This window comes from Astyanax mexicanus, chromosome 12, assembly GCF_023375975.1.
Source record: "Astyanax mexicanus isolate ESR-SI-001 chromosome 12, AstMex3_surface, whole genome shotgun sequence".
In the NCBI taxonomy this organism is placed as follows: domain Eukaryota; kingdom Metazoa; phylum Chordata; class Actinopteri; order Characiformes; family Acestrorhamphidae; genus Astyanax; species Astyanax mexicanus.
The window spans coordinates 34950966-34970485 of NC_064419.1; the positions used below are offsets into that span (position 1 = coordinate 34950966).

Here is a 19520-nt window from a genome sequence, read left to right on the forward strand (position 1 = left end):
CTGGAAATTATCACTTCTAATAGGAGCCAGATATGTGACAGAGTCTAATCAATGCCCTCAGATGCCAGGGCAGCACCTTAAAGCCCGTTTAGTCCTCTAATGCACAGGATAAGCTGGTACTGCTCATCTGCTACAATCAAGAAGTTTTGCTAAAACAACATGCCGCATACATCAAGCTTCATGACTTGTCAATTCATGTTAAATAGTCTCAGTTATTTCAATGTCTGAATAATTCAGCAACAGACCAGAAAGGTAACATGTATGTATGTCAAATATTCAGGTTAAAGAAATTGTACACAATGAACTTAACAACGTCTGTCTGTGGACATGTTTCCATGCATGGTTACCAACCTATATGTCTAACAACGCTAACCTAGAGCAATGCACATAATGACAACACAGGACATAAAAGTGTCACAATTGTTTTCTGGCTATATTGTAAAAGAATGGAAATTTGTTAAGAACCAGTTGTGGTAAAATCCAAAGTTCATATTTGAAAAATATGAAAATGTTTTGAAATAGTCACTGCAAAAGACATCAACTCAGGTGTGATATCATGCCAAGATTCATTATGGTTGTGTTTAAATCTGTAAATAAACAATTAAGTCACTATTTATTTTTATACACAATTACATAATTATAACTAAACAGTTTAGTTTTAATGACTTAAGTTATAAGAGTTGAATCTTGAAGCAAAGAATAGCATTTAGCTTTAATTGGAGCATGTATTATTATTCGCTACAGAACAGTAATACCCCAGCACTGGTCTCGTGCCTCGCTCGTGCATCTCTCACGGGATATACCCATGTGTGCACTCATGATTATTTAAGACCTCAGTATGCACTCAATGCTTCAAGTAGTACCCTGTAATAGCAGTGACTTACTGTAATCCCCATGTCTAGCTTTTACTCCAACCAACTGAAAAAAACATTAAGTGACTACATTGTGCATTAATGTCTCAAAGAAAAATAGTAAACTGAGCAAAGCATCAAGCCCAGGGTGTTGATGTGACATTACAACAAAGATTTTAATGTGTTTGACAGATAAATGTATAAAGAGAAAAAATAAAGAGAATGTCAATAACAGAGAAAAAAAGCCACATGCTCCACAAATGTTCAGTTTTTCAATTGTGCACACCCGCTGAGACCTTTGATTAGAACAGCTGTATGTATGATTTATGAAAACAGATGGTGCCAACATCACTAATCTGTGTTTGCACATAAACAGTGAGAAAAGGCCAGGCTATGAAATAAGTCAGCATGTACCCCAGATGAATGGAGTTTCTGAGTTTTGAGCCACACAGACTCTGGCAACAGTGGTGGCCCTTTTACTGAGTGAGAAAGTTTACTTTTACAAAGCCACTCACAACCACCCAGATAGCCCCCTGCAGAACCATTAACCACTTGGGGATTACTCTGTAATTCAAACACAGCGTCTGGTGCCGGAAAATGGCAAAGATTTTTAAGCGGTCATCAAACCAGCTGACTGCACTGATAAATGTCCTGGCGACAGACGTTACAATGACATGATCTTTGAAGACTGACACTGTGGAAACTATAAGGCCTATCAATTCCCTCATGAACAAATTACTGTTAATTATGCTTATCGTGCATCTGGAAGGGGGACAGCATGATATTTCATACACAATGACAGAGGCAGAGGTCCCCCACTCCCCCACCATTTCACAACACCCCAATGTCCACATGCTTGCTTTTGCGAGTCCCCATCAACTCCTTACATGGGGACCATCACAAGCACAATAGGGGATTTGCATGTGTAACTCCTGCTTTTTAGCACCCAAATAGGCTATGATAATTACTGAATTGTTCAGTCAGGAGTTCCAAGCAGACTTTGAGACACTCATACTAAAAGCAGACCAGACCTTTAATCTAGTTCAAGAATATGAACTATAACATGTTTTGCTACATGCTTCTCTATCAGCTACATGCTTCTTTATTAGTTTTTAAGAAACACTTTCTTTAATAAGTGAAGGAGGGAGCGTGGGTGAATGAATGAGTGGGGTTTGAGGGGGACTGTGTTCTAAAAGCTGGTGGTGGTTGGATGTAGAAGAAAGCATGTGAACGCTGTCCACCAGTGAAGGAGCTGCTGGCCATTGTTCCCACACACCCGCTGTGCCTCATGTGCAGCTCATAACACCTGCATATAGGCTTTAAAGGTCTAGAATAGACCACTCTGTTAACAAAACACAGTCTAAATAATATACATTTATATATAAAATATCATGTGTGCAATTAAACTTTTACACACCACACTGCATTTAATGAAATGCACTGTTACTATACAATGGATAAATATGAATAATGTATGTAGACAAGAGTAGGTAGGTCAGTTAAAATCGAAAATAGAAAATTGGGTGCAATCAAATCTTTGTTTTTTACAAGATAAGTAAAAAATATACTGTATTTCATAAAATGAATAAAAATAAAATAAATAAAATTCACATTTAAAAATAGCATAGAAAAATAAAATCTAAGAAAAAAAAATCCTTATTTATTTCTAGCACTTTGATTTGCCACTCTGTATAAGCTAGCTAACTATAAAAATAAAGTAACACTAACTGGTTGGCTAGCTTAGCTAGTTAGCTAGGTTAACAAACATATCTGCACCGGCTAAACGGTTAATGTTAACGTTGGCTAGCTTCAAGTGTATCCTAACCTAGCTAACCTACTTTATTTAGGAACGTGTCTGAAGTCATAAAACAGAGGTTACTCCATTAAATTCCCCTCCTCTTCTTAATTTAAACTATAAATAAATCCCAAAGTTTAGGATGGTTATTTAGTTAGGTTAGCTAAATCCAGTTTATATCAGTAAAGAAATGTTTAACGTTACCAACCTTTAATCAGTTCTACAGTTTTAACGGCTCTGTTTCAGATTATTATGGTTAGGTTAGCTAGTGTTAAACAAGGTTAACGTTATAATAGTGTTAAATATAGTGTTCACATTATTAATTTAACACTAATAGTAGAGTAAGCTAGACTAGCCAGTTAGTTAACTACCTAGCTCACTAGCTAGCTTAGCTAACCAGTATGCACTGAAACGGTTAATGTTAACATAGCAAGCTAATGTTGTTAACAACTAGCTTCAAGTTTATGTTAGCTTACCTTACCTTATTTAGGCACTTGTCTGAAGTCAACAAACAGAAGTCACTCCATGGATGATTCCTCCTCCTCCTTCTTCTTCTCTTCTTCTTTTAAATCCCAAATAAAGTTTAGGGAGGCTTTTAACGCTGTCTAAATCCAGTTTATAGCAGAACAGTAACGTTAACTACTTTTAACCAGTTCTACAGTTTGGTAAGGGCTCTGTTTCTGTTGAGGCTGATCGGTTACCCTCTGTTTGGGTCTCCGCAGTTTTATAATATCTCCTCAGCGGCAGGTGTTCAGCTCCAGTACGCTGCCAGGCTGGAGCCATTCACTGTTCTCTCACAAGTTCCAGTTGTTCTTCACGAGAAGACGCGGTTCAGTCCAGTTAACACGCAGTTTTGAGTCTCGGGTGGGCGCGGAGAGGTGGGCCGCCGCTGGATTCTAACCTGCTAACTAACGACCGAAGTGTAACTAAGGTCCAGTAGAGGAGGAGCAGCGCGCGCCGCTCCGCTGAGAGTTTCGCGCGCGTCTGTGTGTTTCTTGCTGTGGGGCTGATTCAGTCTCCAGATTGAGAGACTATGGAGGCTGAAATAAACAACCAAAGCTATCTAACTTACTCCCCACCTGGTCCACTGTAGCTGAGGAAGAAGAGACTATTGTTTTCCAGCTGAAAGTTTAGAAACTACGGAACATGTGCTCCAGCCCCTGCAGCCCCTCAGAGACCACGAGTACCCTGGCCTGACGGACAAACCGTCTGTCTACTTTGTGGTTGGGGTTTCTTCTCTGAGCTACCTCTCCCTCTCTCCCCGAGCGCCTCTCTCTCCCTCTCCCTCCCCCCGAGACGAGCCTCCTCCTCCCCCCGCCTCCTCGGTCCATGTGCTCTCCTCCTGTCCAGATTGAAAAATCACAAAATCACCCGCCGTCGCTCCTGCTTTCCGTTTGTTTGACCTCCTGACTTGTAAAAGCCTGGCAGACAAAAGGAGACCTAAACATACATAGTGATTTTTTTAGTGTTTATTTAACACTGTTTGTTTAAAATAAATTACTGTATAGGCCTAATTAAAATAAAAAATATTTATTAGACTACGTTTTATTTTAACCCTCTATGGGAAGAAAAAAAAAATATATATATATATATTATTTTAAAAGCTTGGGATACTATAACCTTCCCAAAATAACCTGGAAAAACAGGGTCTTAGAAAGTTTACAGCAAGATAAACTTATAAAATAATATAAACAGCCAAATATACATCTTCACATATTCTTGCACATTTACAGTTTTATTAGTTGTATTTATTACCCACTTGTCACTGTACATCTCATTGTATTGGACATATATATGCCTTCCCTGCTAAAATATCCAGCTCAAGACCAGCTGGTCATTAAAAAAATCACCTTATGCTGGTCAAGAGCAAGCTTAGCTGGATTTTTACAGGCTTGTAATATTATATTAAAAGTAAATAAACTAATAAATAAACACATACAATATAATGCATGGTATGGTGTAATAACAAAACAAAAAGTGTTCCCTGAGAGAAGAGCAACACTTTTCCATAGATGGTTAATGCCTTTTATTTTAATTCATCTCAGTAGGTATTTGTCCTTGTTTCACATTGCAGACAAAAGGGCCAGTGGTATATACAACCCAGAGAGACAGAGAGAGAAAGGCTGGGGAAACTTTACCCACTGACTTAAACGCAGGCTTATTTAATCTGTAAACACTTTCATTCTCATTTTTGTCTAAACTTCTCTTTTAACTTTAGGATGAATTAGGAATTTTTGGGACTGTTTTCCTTGCTGTTAATATAACAACACAGCCAAAAATTAAAAAAAATGTCTGTTAAATTAAATATGTTCATTTTGATTGTGTGGTCACAGTAAGGGGCTTTTTCTTCACACTGGAAAAAATATGTTTTCCAAATCCCCCACATAAAATATTTGTTATAAATCTTTTATTTAGCAATGATCTGTTGTCTGATAATTGTTATTAATCTGTTAGTTAATTAGTATTTCTTATTAATCTTGCTTGCAGTTTAATAAATATTATATGACCCCTTAATGCTGTGATAAAAATTTAAACAAAAGGCTTTTAACTTTTATTTTTTTAAATAAAACAGACATTAAGTGTTCCACCCAGGATCTGATTTTATTATTTAAAACAAAAAAGAAACTGATCATGAAGCCCTATTATTAATAGCTCTGTGTGCATGCAGTAAGTAAATATGATCATTTAAGCTATTTATTCATCTTTTTTTCTTTTTGCAACCAAGATTAGTAGCAGATAATTATTAGATAACAGATTAATAACAAAATTCAGACAGCTGATCACTGCTAGATAAAATATTAATGACAAAATGATTAGATAACACAATTATAAGATACAAAACAGATAATATACTAATTATATAGTACTAAGTATTTCTACTTTGAGATGGAAATTTTAACAACAGATGGAATACATATCATTTAGATTTCAGACCTATTCACCTTCCAGCCACTTGGTGGCGCAGGTTGACAATCACAACAGTTCAATTTACCAACATATTTTTTATTTTTTTGCAATGTTCTAATTGAAATACAGCTAGCTTTTTTATTCACTGAAAATATAAGAAAATAGGCTCCGATCAGTCCTTCTTTTAAAAAGATTTAAATCCTTTATTTAATTTTTAGTTACAGAAATGTAAAAGAATTGATGTTTGATGCTGTAGATCAGGGTCGTTCAATCATATCTGCAAAGGGCTTGAGTGGCTTTTCCTTCAGTCACACTGAAACACGTGATCAGTTGTTTAAAGAATGACCAATTAATTAAACAAGTGAAAACAGGTGTGCTGCTGGGTGTTTAGAATGAAAATCTGCAGTCACACCGGCCCTTTAAAGAAAAGATTGGACACATCTCTAAATTTTACAGCATTTACAGTGCAATAGAATGGACAGGAAACATCATAACACTAAAGTGGAAGTACTAATTAATACAAATAAATAATACAATAGAATGGTAAGGTGCGCTGTTATAGCTCTGAAATGATACAAATCATGGAATGTGATACTAAATGCCCATCTACTGCAGTGGAAGATCAAGGCAGTGTGTAGATTAAGCTCTACAGAACATTATCAAAAGTGACACAGATAACAAGCTTTTCCCCTCCTGAAAACCACTTCTACTGCAGCCCCAATCCAATTCTAAGCAATGTTAAATAAAAACAGATACTGCAAATGCTTCCAAATGCTGTCTCAGTTCTAATCAGAACCAAATCTGGTTTAAAGGAAACATGGCAATGTAGTCTCACAAAAGCATTTTTCCCATTACTGAGGTATGGAATGAAAATGCACATGCTGGATACTTTATGCTCAAATTATCAGCTTTTTTAGAAGCATATTCAGCGCTAACAAGTACCATCATCATTTCTCCAGTAGTGCACTTCTAAATGGGAGCTTGTCAAAACCGCAGCTTTGTCTGTCTGCACATGAAAGAATGCTCTTCTTCAGAGATCTATCAGAAACGTCAGCGAGCTGTCACGACGTTCCATGTTACTCAATCATCAAAGTCTGGGATGTCATCGTAGGAGTATCCTCGGTAGCCCTTAGAGGCATAGTAGGCTATGCGTAAATGGTAGAATCCAGGAAGGAAAACAAGGATCCCAATGATAAGGACCGGTATAGTGCGGTCACGGTGCTGTGAATGAGACAGGATAAAAATAGCATTACTTCTGAAGAACACAGACAGAAAATGCAGCACAGTGGTTAGACTACATAATGACGGCCTTGTGTAACTTTTCTACAAACATTATCAATTATTTATATGGTGAAGCTTTGTTCATTAACAGCTGCATTGAGATTAGGGTAAGCTTTATGTTTATGTCACACAAGTCACAAGTTACGAGTCTCCTCGAGAGGATTACAACAAGACCGATACATTTGATTCTACTGTACACTGAATACCGGTATAACTGATTTTGATTTTGTGAGCAAAATATTATTATAACACAAATTTCTAAAATGAAGACTCATTTTATGCAGCTTATTGGTCACACAAATGGAACAATCTAAGGAACCTGGGTGGTGGATATAGTTTCTTGCAATTGCAGCACAGAAATCACAAGGGAACAAAAAGTCGATGCTTCTTGGTCTTTAATTGTTTCACAGAAATTATAAAAATCTAAAAATTAACATTTTAAAATGAACTCTGCCTAGAGGTATTATTTTCCATGATGCATCATTTTTGTGCTGCCATGGTTTTATTCTCTTTTTTGTTGTACCTGCACAGAGAACGGTGGGTAAAATTCTTCTTTGATGAATTCTACAGGTAAATTCTACAGTAAACATATTTCTTCTGTGACCCACAGTACAGTAACTGAGAGGGACTTATTTTTCAGCAGTTAACATAAGAATCATTCTTTTCTAATGGTACATTTTAAATTATTTTCAACTAAAATAGTATTTTGTATATTATGCAGAGAGAAGGACATATCAATATTCTCTCTAACTGTATATAGAAAAAGAGTAACATCCAGTCTTTAGCTAAACCGACATATATGTTTGTAACCTCAACTTGCTAAAGTTAGTAAGCATTTTTTTAGGTTGTAAGTGGTAAACAGTTAGTCTATGCCTGTGAATTTGTAGTAACTGATACTAAGTGTGACTTTAGTAAAAGTAAAGTAACTATACAGTTTTTTTTTTTATTCAAGTAGAGTGAATGTTAATAATAACAGTTTTGTGAGTATTACTGTAATAAAAAAATGCAGTTTATTTATATTATTACATTTATATGCTTTTTACAAAGCTACCATGGTCTGCATTACCAGTTTCACCAGCCTACTGGAAAAAAACATCAACCCTGATATCTGATATTGAGTTCAGGTGTGTGTGCTGGGAGTGATATGGCTGCAACACCATCTGGACTGAGTCAGGAAATAGGGCAGTAGACTGAAGACCTCCTTCAGACAATCCATGAACAGGATTAATGCTAGCATCAGATGCTCTTCACAGCGGGAACGTAATCACACTCCATTCTGAACTCTCGGAGCACAGCTTGAACTGTTTACTTTCAGCAGGGCTAAGTCTTTTGTCATGAAGGCTTAATAAAGGCATTGCAATTCACTTAACTACTGAGGTCTCTAATGGAATGGAGTTTCTTCCACTCAGATTAGTGTTATTATCAAGAGTGGATGTCTCAACTTTGTCTTACTGCTGCTCATTATTATTAATGGATTAGAGGCTTGTGGTTGCAAGTGTTGACTGAAATTACATAGTATCGGGTGTCTGTCAAAGTATGTACATGTCATACAATACATAAAGTATTTAACACTGGGGTAAATTGCCATTTGCTGCAACTCAATCAATCATAAAAGGTAAAAAAATGCCATTCATATTGGTGACAAACTAATTTATGTATTAATTAACATGTTTAAAAAGTATAATTTACAAATTTGTATGTAATGAAGTTATTCTTTTGTTTAGCACATTACAGTGCGTGAGTCGTTAACAGCTTTCACAAGTGAACCATGGATGTAAACGCAGAGCAAGATATATATATATATATATATATATATATATATATATATATGTATATCAAAAATAAAATAAAATGAGTCACTACATTTCAAAGATACAGTCACATAATATTAAAGTTCTAGCGCACCAGTAAACAATTGTTTTATTGCAGCAGGTATTACTGATGAATGTAAAACAGTGTGTTTATATTAGTATATAAAATTATTAATATTTAAATATTAATGCATATTAAATTTTAATAATTTGGCTGTGCTGCAAACAAAAAAATCCCACATTAACTGACGCTAACAAAGACGCAGTTAAACATGGTGGTGGTAGCATTATGGTGTGAGTAAGTTTTGCTATCTGCTTCCAGAAAGTAATGTGCCATTATTATGCTGTGATCAGCAAGGCAATGATCTTAAAATGCATAGCAAATTCACTTTTCGAAATCTCAAATGCGTAGTACTTGAACCCTACTGCAACGCTGTGGCAAGACCTTAAAGGTTCTTAATTTGATCCTACCATCCTGTCTACCAGGGTGGGACAAACATGTGGTCACACTAGGTATGAAAACTGAAAGTAGAGAACAACACACCAACAGTGTGTGACTTTATTCTCCCTTCAGGACACCCTTACTTCACTATATCCTTGCACAGAAATCAGTTTGCTGCTTATAATGTTTAAAACTGAATATAAATTACCAAAGAAGAGGTGGCCAAAATCCCCCAAAATCAGTCAGAGTGACAGATATAAATAAAAAGAAAATTAGGAGACGCAAATACATTTGCAAAGTATTGTATAGGATTCACCTTATTCCAATCAAAATGAACTCTACTGAGGTTAGAATTCACAAACTGACAGCAAAGTGTTACGAAGTATGTTAAGCTTAGAGGAAACAATGAATGTTACTGTATATCTATTAATACACAACATGGACTACAAAAACATAATAAAATACTCACATCATTAATTTCAAAATATCCTGCTAAGAGAAGAGATCCTATGATGATCAAAATTGTGCCAATCAGAAATAGAACAGAGGCCAAAGCAATCGCCTTATATGGGACCTTGGGTGGACTCTTCTTGAACTAAAAAAAGAAGAAGAAAGAAAGAATATTATTACATATCATTATGACCTGAAATGTTAACACCCATGAAAGACAACAATATTGTGCCCTAACTGTATGTTTTTAAGAAGTAACACTTGAAAATCTAAATTAAATTGTAAACTGTAATTTAAGTTATTTAAATTAATAGAATGTGACAGGGGCATTGCTAGACTTTTTGGGGGGGGGCTCAAGCTCCCCTAAAATTAGTCCCAGCAACCTTAAAAGTGAAAGCAAACTGTTGTGTTGTTGTTTTTTTTTTAAACAGAAGTGTGTCTCTAATAAACTAGACAATGCTCAAATCCTAGAAAACAAAAATACAGCACTCTCCCCACACTGTGCAAATTGTATAATCAACTTTCTCTCCACTCGTATGCTGTTGTTGTCTGACACTTTAATGTTAATTAATGTTACAGAATAATAGAAGATATAATAAGACATGTAGTGTCACACTCTTGATATGTGATGTGTATGTGTGGCCAGTCAGCCATGAATATTGCATATTTGTTCCAAAGTAAGAAGCTTTGTTCAGGTGAGAGAATAAAGAAACAAATAAATGATAGAATTTCATTGTCCAGAAAAGGGTGAACAGATGCCCTGAAAAATCTATACTTTTTCTATACTATAGTTTTGAGTAGCATTCCACTTTTAGCTATTTAAATTGAATAAGATGATGGAGACAGTGTAACACACCTGGTCCAGTTAAATAAAGTTCGTGTGTCTGATTTGAATCTAAATGATTCTATTTCTTCTGATATGAGATACTCACCCCTCCTGGAAACTCTCCTCAAATTCAAGTACAGTTTTTTTTTTAAAGACTGGGCTCATTGAGTGCTCAACCCAAACCTCTTATCCTAGGATCACCTCTGGCATGAGACTGAAGCAGAAATTAGCTCTATGTGATAGAAATAGAGAATAGGAGGGCTTACCTGGAGGTCAATATATCCATCATCATCACTTGCAAGCTTGGAGTATCTCACTTTGCTGTTGGGCAGCCCACTCGTCACTGTATTTCTGGCAGGCATTTTAAACTGTTCTTTCGACTACTTTTCTTCACTCAGTTATGTAGCACAACGAATACTTCCTTTATCCAGCTGTAACAGGTTTATAACAACATCAGTTAACTCATTTAGTCAGTTAACTAGTTAGTTACCCAGCTAGTACACAATCAACCTTGAATGTTACAATGTGGTGAAGTAATGTCTGTTTAACTTTAAATCAACATAATGTCCTCAACCTTCTTTCTTTTGAATTGGCATTTTACATTTCATCACCAAACAATTTCAAAAAAAGGTTGGATGGAGGGATGAAAAAGTGATTTTACTTCAATTTGCAGTAACTGCATTTCAATTTGGCACCAATTCCTCAACATATCTGGGGGAATGTTCATGTTTATTTGTTTTGCTGCTGTGTTTTTTAGATCAAAATTTCAATCAGATTGGTAGGTGTTGGTAAAATTCTTTATACTCAGTGATTTTAGTGATAAGTTTATTGTTAACACTGTTAACTAGGGCTGCAACAATGTTGATTATTTAAATTTGTCGACTACAAATTTCATTGTCTACTAATCGATAACAGTACCGCATTACACAAACTGCTGGGGAGAGAAGCACAATGGGAGATTGGTAAATGGCCCATTCACACAGTTTACACTCAACTTAGTTGGTGTCTTAAAAAGTGCCCAAACTCAAAAGATTACATATTTAATCACTAAATATCAGTAATTTCTATGTTTAAACAACATCTAGACATTTAAATGCCTTTCAAATATCATGTTCAACTGTTTCTATCATTTTTAGAGATGAAGGACATGGCAGAAATACATTACATTACATTAGATTTGGCAGATGCTTTTGTCCCAAGTGACTTACAATAGTGAAGTACAAAAGTAAAAGAAGTTACAGGTAAAACATCTTTAGATAGGGCCTAAAGTAGGTCAAAGGGAAATAATAGGATAGAGGAGTGAAGGAGGGGAAGAAGGAAATGAGGTTAGAAGTAGTTAGTGTGTTAAAGGTGTGAAGAGAGTAAGTGCTCTTTAAAGAGCTCTGTCTTCAGGAGTTTCTTAAAAATAGTGAGAGATTCTCCTGATCTGGTAGTGGAAGGTAGTTTGTTCCACCATTCCACCATTCCACCAAATAATCGTTGACTGATCAACTAATTGAAAAAAAAAAATCTGATTAGTTTACTACCAAAAATAATAATCTGTTGCAGCACTACTGTTACCAGGGGATTTTGTATTTTTAGTTATTTGTAGTAATAAAAGCTTTTTGTATGTAGTTGTGCAGTTCCTACTTCTCAGAGATGTATATTAGAAGAGAGAGAGAATAAAAATAAAATTGCTTATTTTTTTATCGCTGCATATTTATTTTACCTCTTCCATCCAATTTTGAGCCTCCCGAATGTGAGCTATGGTTTAAGGTTGAACGTACGACAATGAAACGTTGAAACGACGTTGCCTATCAATGTTGATTTACTTTTCAAAATCAACACCAAATCCGACGTTGATTCAACAATAACATCAACACTGATTCACCATTGATTCCACCATAACATCAACACTGATTCAATGTTGAAATGCCAGCTGGGTAGCTATATTATAATCTACATCGACAAGTGCAGCAACCAATGTCTGAGCGAGTCTTCAGGGTTTATATCACCTCCTGTCCACACAGGTCTAACGTTAGCTAAATTTCAAACATAGTATCTAAATTGCATCAGGGCTGTGCTGCAGTCAGACACAGGGCTAAACTCGGTTCTAACCCAGCAGTTTTTGAGGCTAATCTTTAAGCTGTTATGCTAACTAGCTGTCAGTCTGGCTAACTAGCACCAGCTAACGTTAAATCCCTCTTTTTCAGACTGACAGGGCTATAACGTAACTAACAGCATACATACGAGGTGCAGCATTACAAATTAGACTTTCATACACTGAAACGCCTTACCTATAACTTACATGAAAGCTGAATGCTAGGGTAACTAGCTACATGTGAATATCACACTTCACACATACCCTCATGTTATGATTCCCATCTCTTCCTGAGTGAACTCATGCTCGCGCATGCGCAGTTTTTAGTAAATAAGACTCTCTGTCACTAGATGGCGCTAAATCACAAATGAATAATCTATAACATAACCGTATGTACATACCTAAAGGAAGAATGTATAATTAGTAGACTTGAAAGGAATACAATTAAATTATATAAATTGTATGATATATAAGTATTAAAAATATAAAAATAAAACAAGGGGTAAGTACAGATATTTTTTTTACATTTTGAATGTACATTATTTTTATTCTCCATATATTTCTTAATAAAGATAATTTATATGATCTTTTTTTATTAATTTTGTTTTTTTAAGGCAGCATTTATGTATATCATATTTTGTTAATAATAATAATAATAATAATAATAATAATAATAATAATAATTAGGAATTCAAACTTCTTCACATTTTTTTTATTAAGATGTATGCTACACTACCTTAACACACACTCACAAACTCCAAACTGCACACTGTGAATGAATAGTAAGCCATTTTGTCTGTATTAAACTGCAATGAAAAATACAATTAAAAATGTAATTATCCGGCAAAATTAAATGGGTCTTCCATCTATTTAAAAAAAAATATGTCTGTATTACCGTGCTGTGAAAAAAGGGAATGGCCAGCTCAGGCTGGTCAATAGTTGTGGGAAATCTGGCTCTTTGAAAAGAGCCGGTTCTATTGACTCGACTCAATAAAAAGAGCACTTAAGTGTCTCCTCAGATTTTTTTGTTGTTAAAACGAATTTATTTACGGAACCCCTAAGGTGACATACTGTAAAAAAGAATTAAGGCATGGGAACGATATCCTAATGCGGGCCACAACTTATTAAGTTGTGGAAACGAGATAATGAAGTCCTGGCCATAAAATTCCTTCCCATGGTTCCCCTTTAATCTATTACTTAGATTTATTTAGTGATAATGATATAATGATGATAGATAGGTGCCCAGCAAACAAAATTACTGTGTGACAATATTGAGAGTACCTATCAATTGTTAAAATGTTCTATAATTTATATGATGTAATATGACTGAAATCTTGTTGTCAATAGGTTGTCTTATGACCACAAAACTGGTATAGGCTATTTATTCTGCTTTGGGAAAAGGCCAAAGAAGAGACTGGGCAAACATTACATGCAACAATGTGAGGAAGAAAATCATAATGTACAGTGCGCCTGACAGACAGTCCACAAAGTGACTATCCACTGTCTAATGAGCGAAACTCACTGCTAATTAGAATCAATTAATTGGGCCTCATTAAAGAAGGAGCCAGTGTTTGGCACCTCTGGCAGAGAAAATGGCAGCCTTTACCTCCCGCGCTTCTCCTTTCATCTTGAGTCAGATCTACCTTTGAGTTTGTGTCTTGTTACTTTCTTTCAGCTCTTTTATTGCAATATAAATTGTGGAAGGAAAATGCAAGAGGTTGAAAACAGTTTTTATGGCATCATCCCTCTTGCTCTCCTGGGCTTAAAAGCATTTATTCGGGGGCAGCAAAGCGCGGCTCGAGTGCAGTGAAGCAGAGCTTTTTTTAAGCGGACCATTTTGTGGCATGCCACTGGCAGCTATGGGCCTTGTAATAGAGCCACTCAGGGACATTGCACTTAATTACACAATCTAACCCTGCACTCACCCAATCATACTGACAACAACAGGACGCATTCTCATAGTGCGCCGACTACCGTCAAGAAACAAGTGACTAATTTTCCCACCTCAGAAAATGCACAGGGTGAAAAGGCTTTATTTCACAACACAAATCGATATATGGACCATGATCCGAACAGAAACCTTATCTAAAGGGGTCGACCTGAGCTGTGTGGACTTGTCGATCTTTCTCTTTCACTGCAGACGCTGCTTGCTTGTTGCTTGTCTAGGCTTTTTTCTGTTTGGACTGCTTTTAACAGACTAGAAAGAATTTGATTAAATGCATGAGACCTGCAATGAGTGCAGAAAATGCTGAATTGTCTAGTTTAGTCAGTAACTTATGTGTAAATATATCAAGAACCTCTGTGTATACCAGGGGTGTCAAACTCATTTTGGCCAAGGGCCACATTGGCATATTGGCTGTCCTCTGAGGGCCAGATGTAACTTATAAATGTAATAAAATGTAACCAAATGTAATATAAAATGAATGTAATTACTCCTTAATGTTAAATAACTCACAATGGAAAATATGTTTGCTTGTTGCTCTATTAACATAAATCCTTTTAATTTGTCATGTTATGAAATCCAAAAACTCCATCAATCAAGAACCAAACTATTCAAGTGAATAGAAATGACATAACATACAAGTTATATTAAGTTTGATCAAAACGTTTGATACTGAAAAGAGGCTTAATAAATATAAAATTAAAAATTGTGAGCTGTTAAGAACGTGACAGATTTAGCATTTCCTCAGATTTAGCAGTTCCTCATCCAACCACTAGTCGGAGCTGCAGCAGCAGCAGCCCGCAGTCTTTACTGAGTCAGAGCTACAGCCCAGCCACGGGCTACAGGACTACAGGGCTCCAGTCTGAGCGTTTTTACGGTTTTTAAAGTTCTTCTGTATAGGAAATAATAATACAGTTACGGATGGTACAACTCACTACAGTTCATCTTTCAGCCCAAGCAGCTAACAGCAGCAGTTTAGAGCAGCTGTCCCGGAGTCACTGCTGGGATTACATTATAAACAGGTCAGTTAGCGCGCTGCTCACCTCAGGATGTTTATAACTACAGGTTAGACTGTTGAAGGCTACTGAAGACTATTAAAGTCTATTGGAGGTTATTGAAAGGGTTATTGGTGGCAGAAATCAGTAAAGGCTGGTTAGATAAGTGATTCACGTCCTCGTCCTTTTCTGCGGTGAAACTGTGACTAGCGCTGTCACAGTGATGTTTATTAACGTCATTAAAACAGATTTGTCTGGTATTGTCTTATAAATATTTACACATAACTTATATCTCTCCTAAAAAGTGTTTATTTTGGTCAGTAACACTCTTCGTAACACAAAAGGCATACCGGTCTTTCGCCTTGAAGCACAGCCGTCCGTCTGCATCAACTTTTCTTTTTCTGGACATTATGGGATCAACATTTGTATGTCTCAATTACACCCGCGAAGTTACGCCTTCCCTCCGGCAGGGTTTCCACATCAATGACTACACTGCCGTGTAGTGGCAGTAAGCCGTAACTTCGCGGGTAACACAATCGACAAGCATTGTGGGAAATGTAGTTTTTGGTCAAAGCACGCTTCTGACCTATTTATTATAGACACTAAGATCTTACAAGCTCTTGCGGGCCACATAAAAGGACGTGGCGGGCCACATTTGGCCCGCGGGCCTTGTGTTTGACACCTGTGGTGTATACTGTAAATGAAAAACATGCTGCATCACAGTGTCCAGTTATAGGCTTTGACCCTCTGCCTTTTGTCTATATGTCTCAGTCTCTCTCTCTGCTGTGCTCATTCCCTGATAAGCATCTGGTAATTATCTAAGGAGTCGATGCAGAATAGTCTGTGGAGGAGGTGGAGAAAGGGTCTAGACTACTGCAGTCACTGGAATGCTTTCCTTTGCTGAAATGTGTGTAAATCTCTGCGAGTAAGAGGTTTTAAATGTTTCAAAACACAGAAGGTTAAATATAGCTATGAATCTTGATATCTACATTTTGTTTTGAAGCCATAAGCCACTTCTCTCCACCAGTGGACACACACACACGCACACACACACACACACACACACACACACACACACACACACATAGTGACTCACAGGAAATTGGGCAAATACAATGTTCTCGAAAGCAATGGCCTTTTGCTCCCTGATTAATTTCACAAACTTACTGACTGGTGTGCCTGATAATCCAAATATGAGCATTTGAGATACGCTCATATTTCTGGCTGCTCAGATAGTGTGCACTTGCAGTTGTGGCCTGGTATGAGAATGAGATATGAGGGCATTTTTTGTTTTTATTATTTTTATGAGCTCTGGCTTTTCAGTGCATAGCCGCATCCTTCTGATCTACACAAATAGCATAAACTGCAGAAGGATTCCTACAGAGATGATGAACTTTTGGCGGCATTTCCCAATTTCCGCTGCTGTATTTAACTTCAGTGCAGCAGCGACAGCTGAATAAATAAAGGTCTAAATGAATATTGAGAGTTTGTGCAATAGAACCCAGGAGTAGCAATAGATTTGGAAATATTTATAGAAGTGTTTAGTGATGAGGGAAGAAGGGAAACACTGTTAAAGTCATTTTCTGTTCTACCCATCTATCTATGTGTCTATATTTGTGCCAGTAGGCTTATACACTTTGTGCTGATATGTTGACAAGTTGAATGAATGGAGTATTTTGTGTCCGAGGCAAATGGCTTTTTTTCATTTAACTCGTAGATGTTTAATATCCTGTACCCAGCTAATAAGCATCTGCCATTTATCAATAAAGAAATACAAATTAGTTTTCACCTACATTAATTTACATTACATGTGAGTCTATTTCTTACTCCCTGTATTTCATCCAATGCCCAGTAATAACTGAAATGAAGACCTCTGGTGAGTGGTGAGGGTATGAAGTAATTTAATAATGCAATAAACACTCCTGCACAGCTGAACTTCTACATATTCTAGATAACAGATGAGGTCTATACAGAGCTGCTAAATGCAAACTATCCTTTTCTAACTCCAACTTAGTGCTTCACTGAGATTGGCCTGGAAAAAATGGGGCGTCTCCTAAAACAAATATACAGAGTAAATTGTATTAGGAGGCCAGCATGTAGTAATAGCCACTTCCAGACTTGTAATTTAGCAATGAAAATAGAGCAAAAGAAGAAAATAAACATTTCCCCAGCAAAATTAAATTAAAATAAATAAAATATATATTTTTTTGATCCCACAAGACCAGAATAGGTGTACAAAATCTGCTTTAAACAACCTCAAGTTGGGACTGTATGGTGCATATAAAAAATGCCTTGTTTCTTACATTTACTTTGACTTTCATTTTGTTGCAGTATGCTCTATGTTGACAGTATGAACCAAATATTTTTATGTGTTTTCTGGTCAGTTTAATTTAATTTGTTAATATAAACCCTTCTTCAATCCCTCAGATTGCATTTTATCATGAACATCATTCAGCAATAGCTGATAGAACCATAAGGGTATGGGATTACTTTGCGAAACCTTTGTCAAGCACTAAAATACAGAGTTACAAGCTTTATGTTAACCATGTTCAAAAACAGCATCAACTTTTCTGGGCTTAGAAGCATCTAGGGTGATGCATCACACAGTGGAAATGTGTATCAGTTTAATTGAATCCGTATAACAAACATGCTATGGACAAAAGACAGAATGGACTCTGGACCACCCAGAGTGTTATTAGCAACCATGCAATCCAAAAGCCATGGTCTGTCATGGTATGGGTTGTGTCAGAATACTTCTGTGTAGGCAACATTAACACAGAAAAGTACATTGAGATCTTAGAGCAACGTTTGCTGCCTTTTAGATGAATTTGAGATCTTTTTCCAGAGACATCCAAGCTTTTTTTAAACAAGACAATGCAAAATCACATACTGCACACATTACAAAGATATAAGTGTGGAAAAAAGAGGTTGCAGTCTTGACCTGTCCTCAAGAAGAAATGCATGGAGAGTTTTGAAACGAAAAATGTGATGATGAGTAATACCTCAATCTCTTCATCACTTGGTATCCTCTGTGCCAAAAGTCTTTCAAGTGTTGTAAGAAAGAATGGCAACAAAACAAAGTGGTAAATTCTATATCGCCCCTCTTTTATCCCTCATCTATCTCTTTTTTTGGGATATGTTGCAGGGCAGAAATGCAGGAATAAATATATATATATAACACATGAAATGAAATTGTCCAGTCAATAAACAATAAAGGTCTTGGGTTCATGCTGTCTGCAATGAAATAAAAATCACGAGTCACAGAAAATGTAAGAAACGCCGTATTTTTGTTATTGCGCTCTCCACACTGTCCCAACTCTTTCAGATAGCAGGTTGTTATATCCACGTACAAGAATTGTGACTCATCAAAACACTGGAATAACTGCTACCGTCTGTAATAAGATTTTTAGATGGAGTGACACTTTGCGGTTACTAGAGTGTTTCTACAGCCTCTAAGAAACACTCTTCTCATTCACTCATGCATGAAGCAGATTATACTGCATTCTCTTCACGTCCCAGGCCACGAGCAGTTCAGACGAGGGACACAAGTAATCTAGTTCTGCTCTGTTTCCAAGGTGCCGATGGTCTCCACTGTGTCACCACAGTGTTACGGATAGTTCAACCCGTTGCCCTTTTCTGGCCTCCATTTTCCAGGAGACATTTAGAAAAATGTCAAAACTCTGGCTCTGTGCATATGATAAGATTGTGTTTCTTTTTCCTTGTTCAGATGTTCTATAATTGATGGCTTTGTTTTGATCTGATTTCTTGGACGAGCGAGGTCCAGCAGCTTCCCCTCAGATAACTCCGCCGTCATTTTGAGGCAAGTGAGCTGTCAGAACGGGGATGAATTTCATTGACCAAAGGCAAATGTATTTTCTTTTGTTTACCATTGTTATTGTTATTCAAGGGCCAAAAAACGACTGGGAATGGGGTACAGGCGGACAGACTGACGTATGATCGTCCCCTCAGGGTAATCGACTGCAGCAGTGGTGTTGTAATTAGAGTGTGTTTTGGGCAGAGTTGTGGCAGGTTCAGTAATTAAGCCTGACTTCATTAGTGAGTTGCAGGGAGGACTCGGTACTGCGGGAAAAGCAGATCCTCAGGCACTGCCGTTAGGCCATTCAGTGCCACTAACACTTA

The 19520-nt window shown here is 36.7% G+C and overlaps 2 protein-coding genes across 7 annotated transcripts in view; both read right to left on the reverse strand.

Annotated features, from left to right (window-relative positions):
* igsf9b (immunoglobulin superfamily, member 9b) overlaps positions 1-3901 on the reverse strand; it is a 43936-nt gene extending 40035 nt beyond the window's left edge. For 3 of the 4 annotated variants that reach the window (XM_049485807.1, XM_049485806.1, XM_007247204.3), the window contains exon 1: positions 3128-3901. The gene's annotated coding sequence lies outside the window, so the exon portion shown is untranslated. Of the gene's footprint in view, positions 1-3122 lie in introns of all 4 variants that reach the window. The other variant, XM_049485805.1, reaches the window with a different exon arrangement.
* A 1831-nt stretch (positions 3902-5732) lies between these two features.
* Positions 5733-12774, reverse strand: tmem230b (transmembrane protein 230b). 3 transcript variants are annotated; one of them, XM_007247206.4, is made up of 4 exons: positions 12708-12774; positions 10630-10794; positions 9557-9682; positions 5733-6774 (listed from the first exon to the last, which is right to left on the reverse strand). In XM_007247206.4, exons 2-4 carry the CDS (start codon positions 10723-10725, stop codon positions 6634-6636), a joined length of 363 nt encoding a protein of 120 aa, XP_007247268.1. In that variant the 5' UTR covers positions 10726-10794; positions 12708-12774; the 3' UTR covers positions 5733-6633. The 3 variants fall into 3 exon arrangements, with proteins under 3 accessions (XP_007247268.1, XP_015460761.1, XP_015460760.1); XM_015605275.3 differs by having other exon boundaries at positions 12651-12729; XM_015605274.3 differs by having other exon boundaries at positions 12640-12720.
* Positions 12775-19520: the final 6746 nt, after the last annotated feature.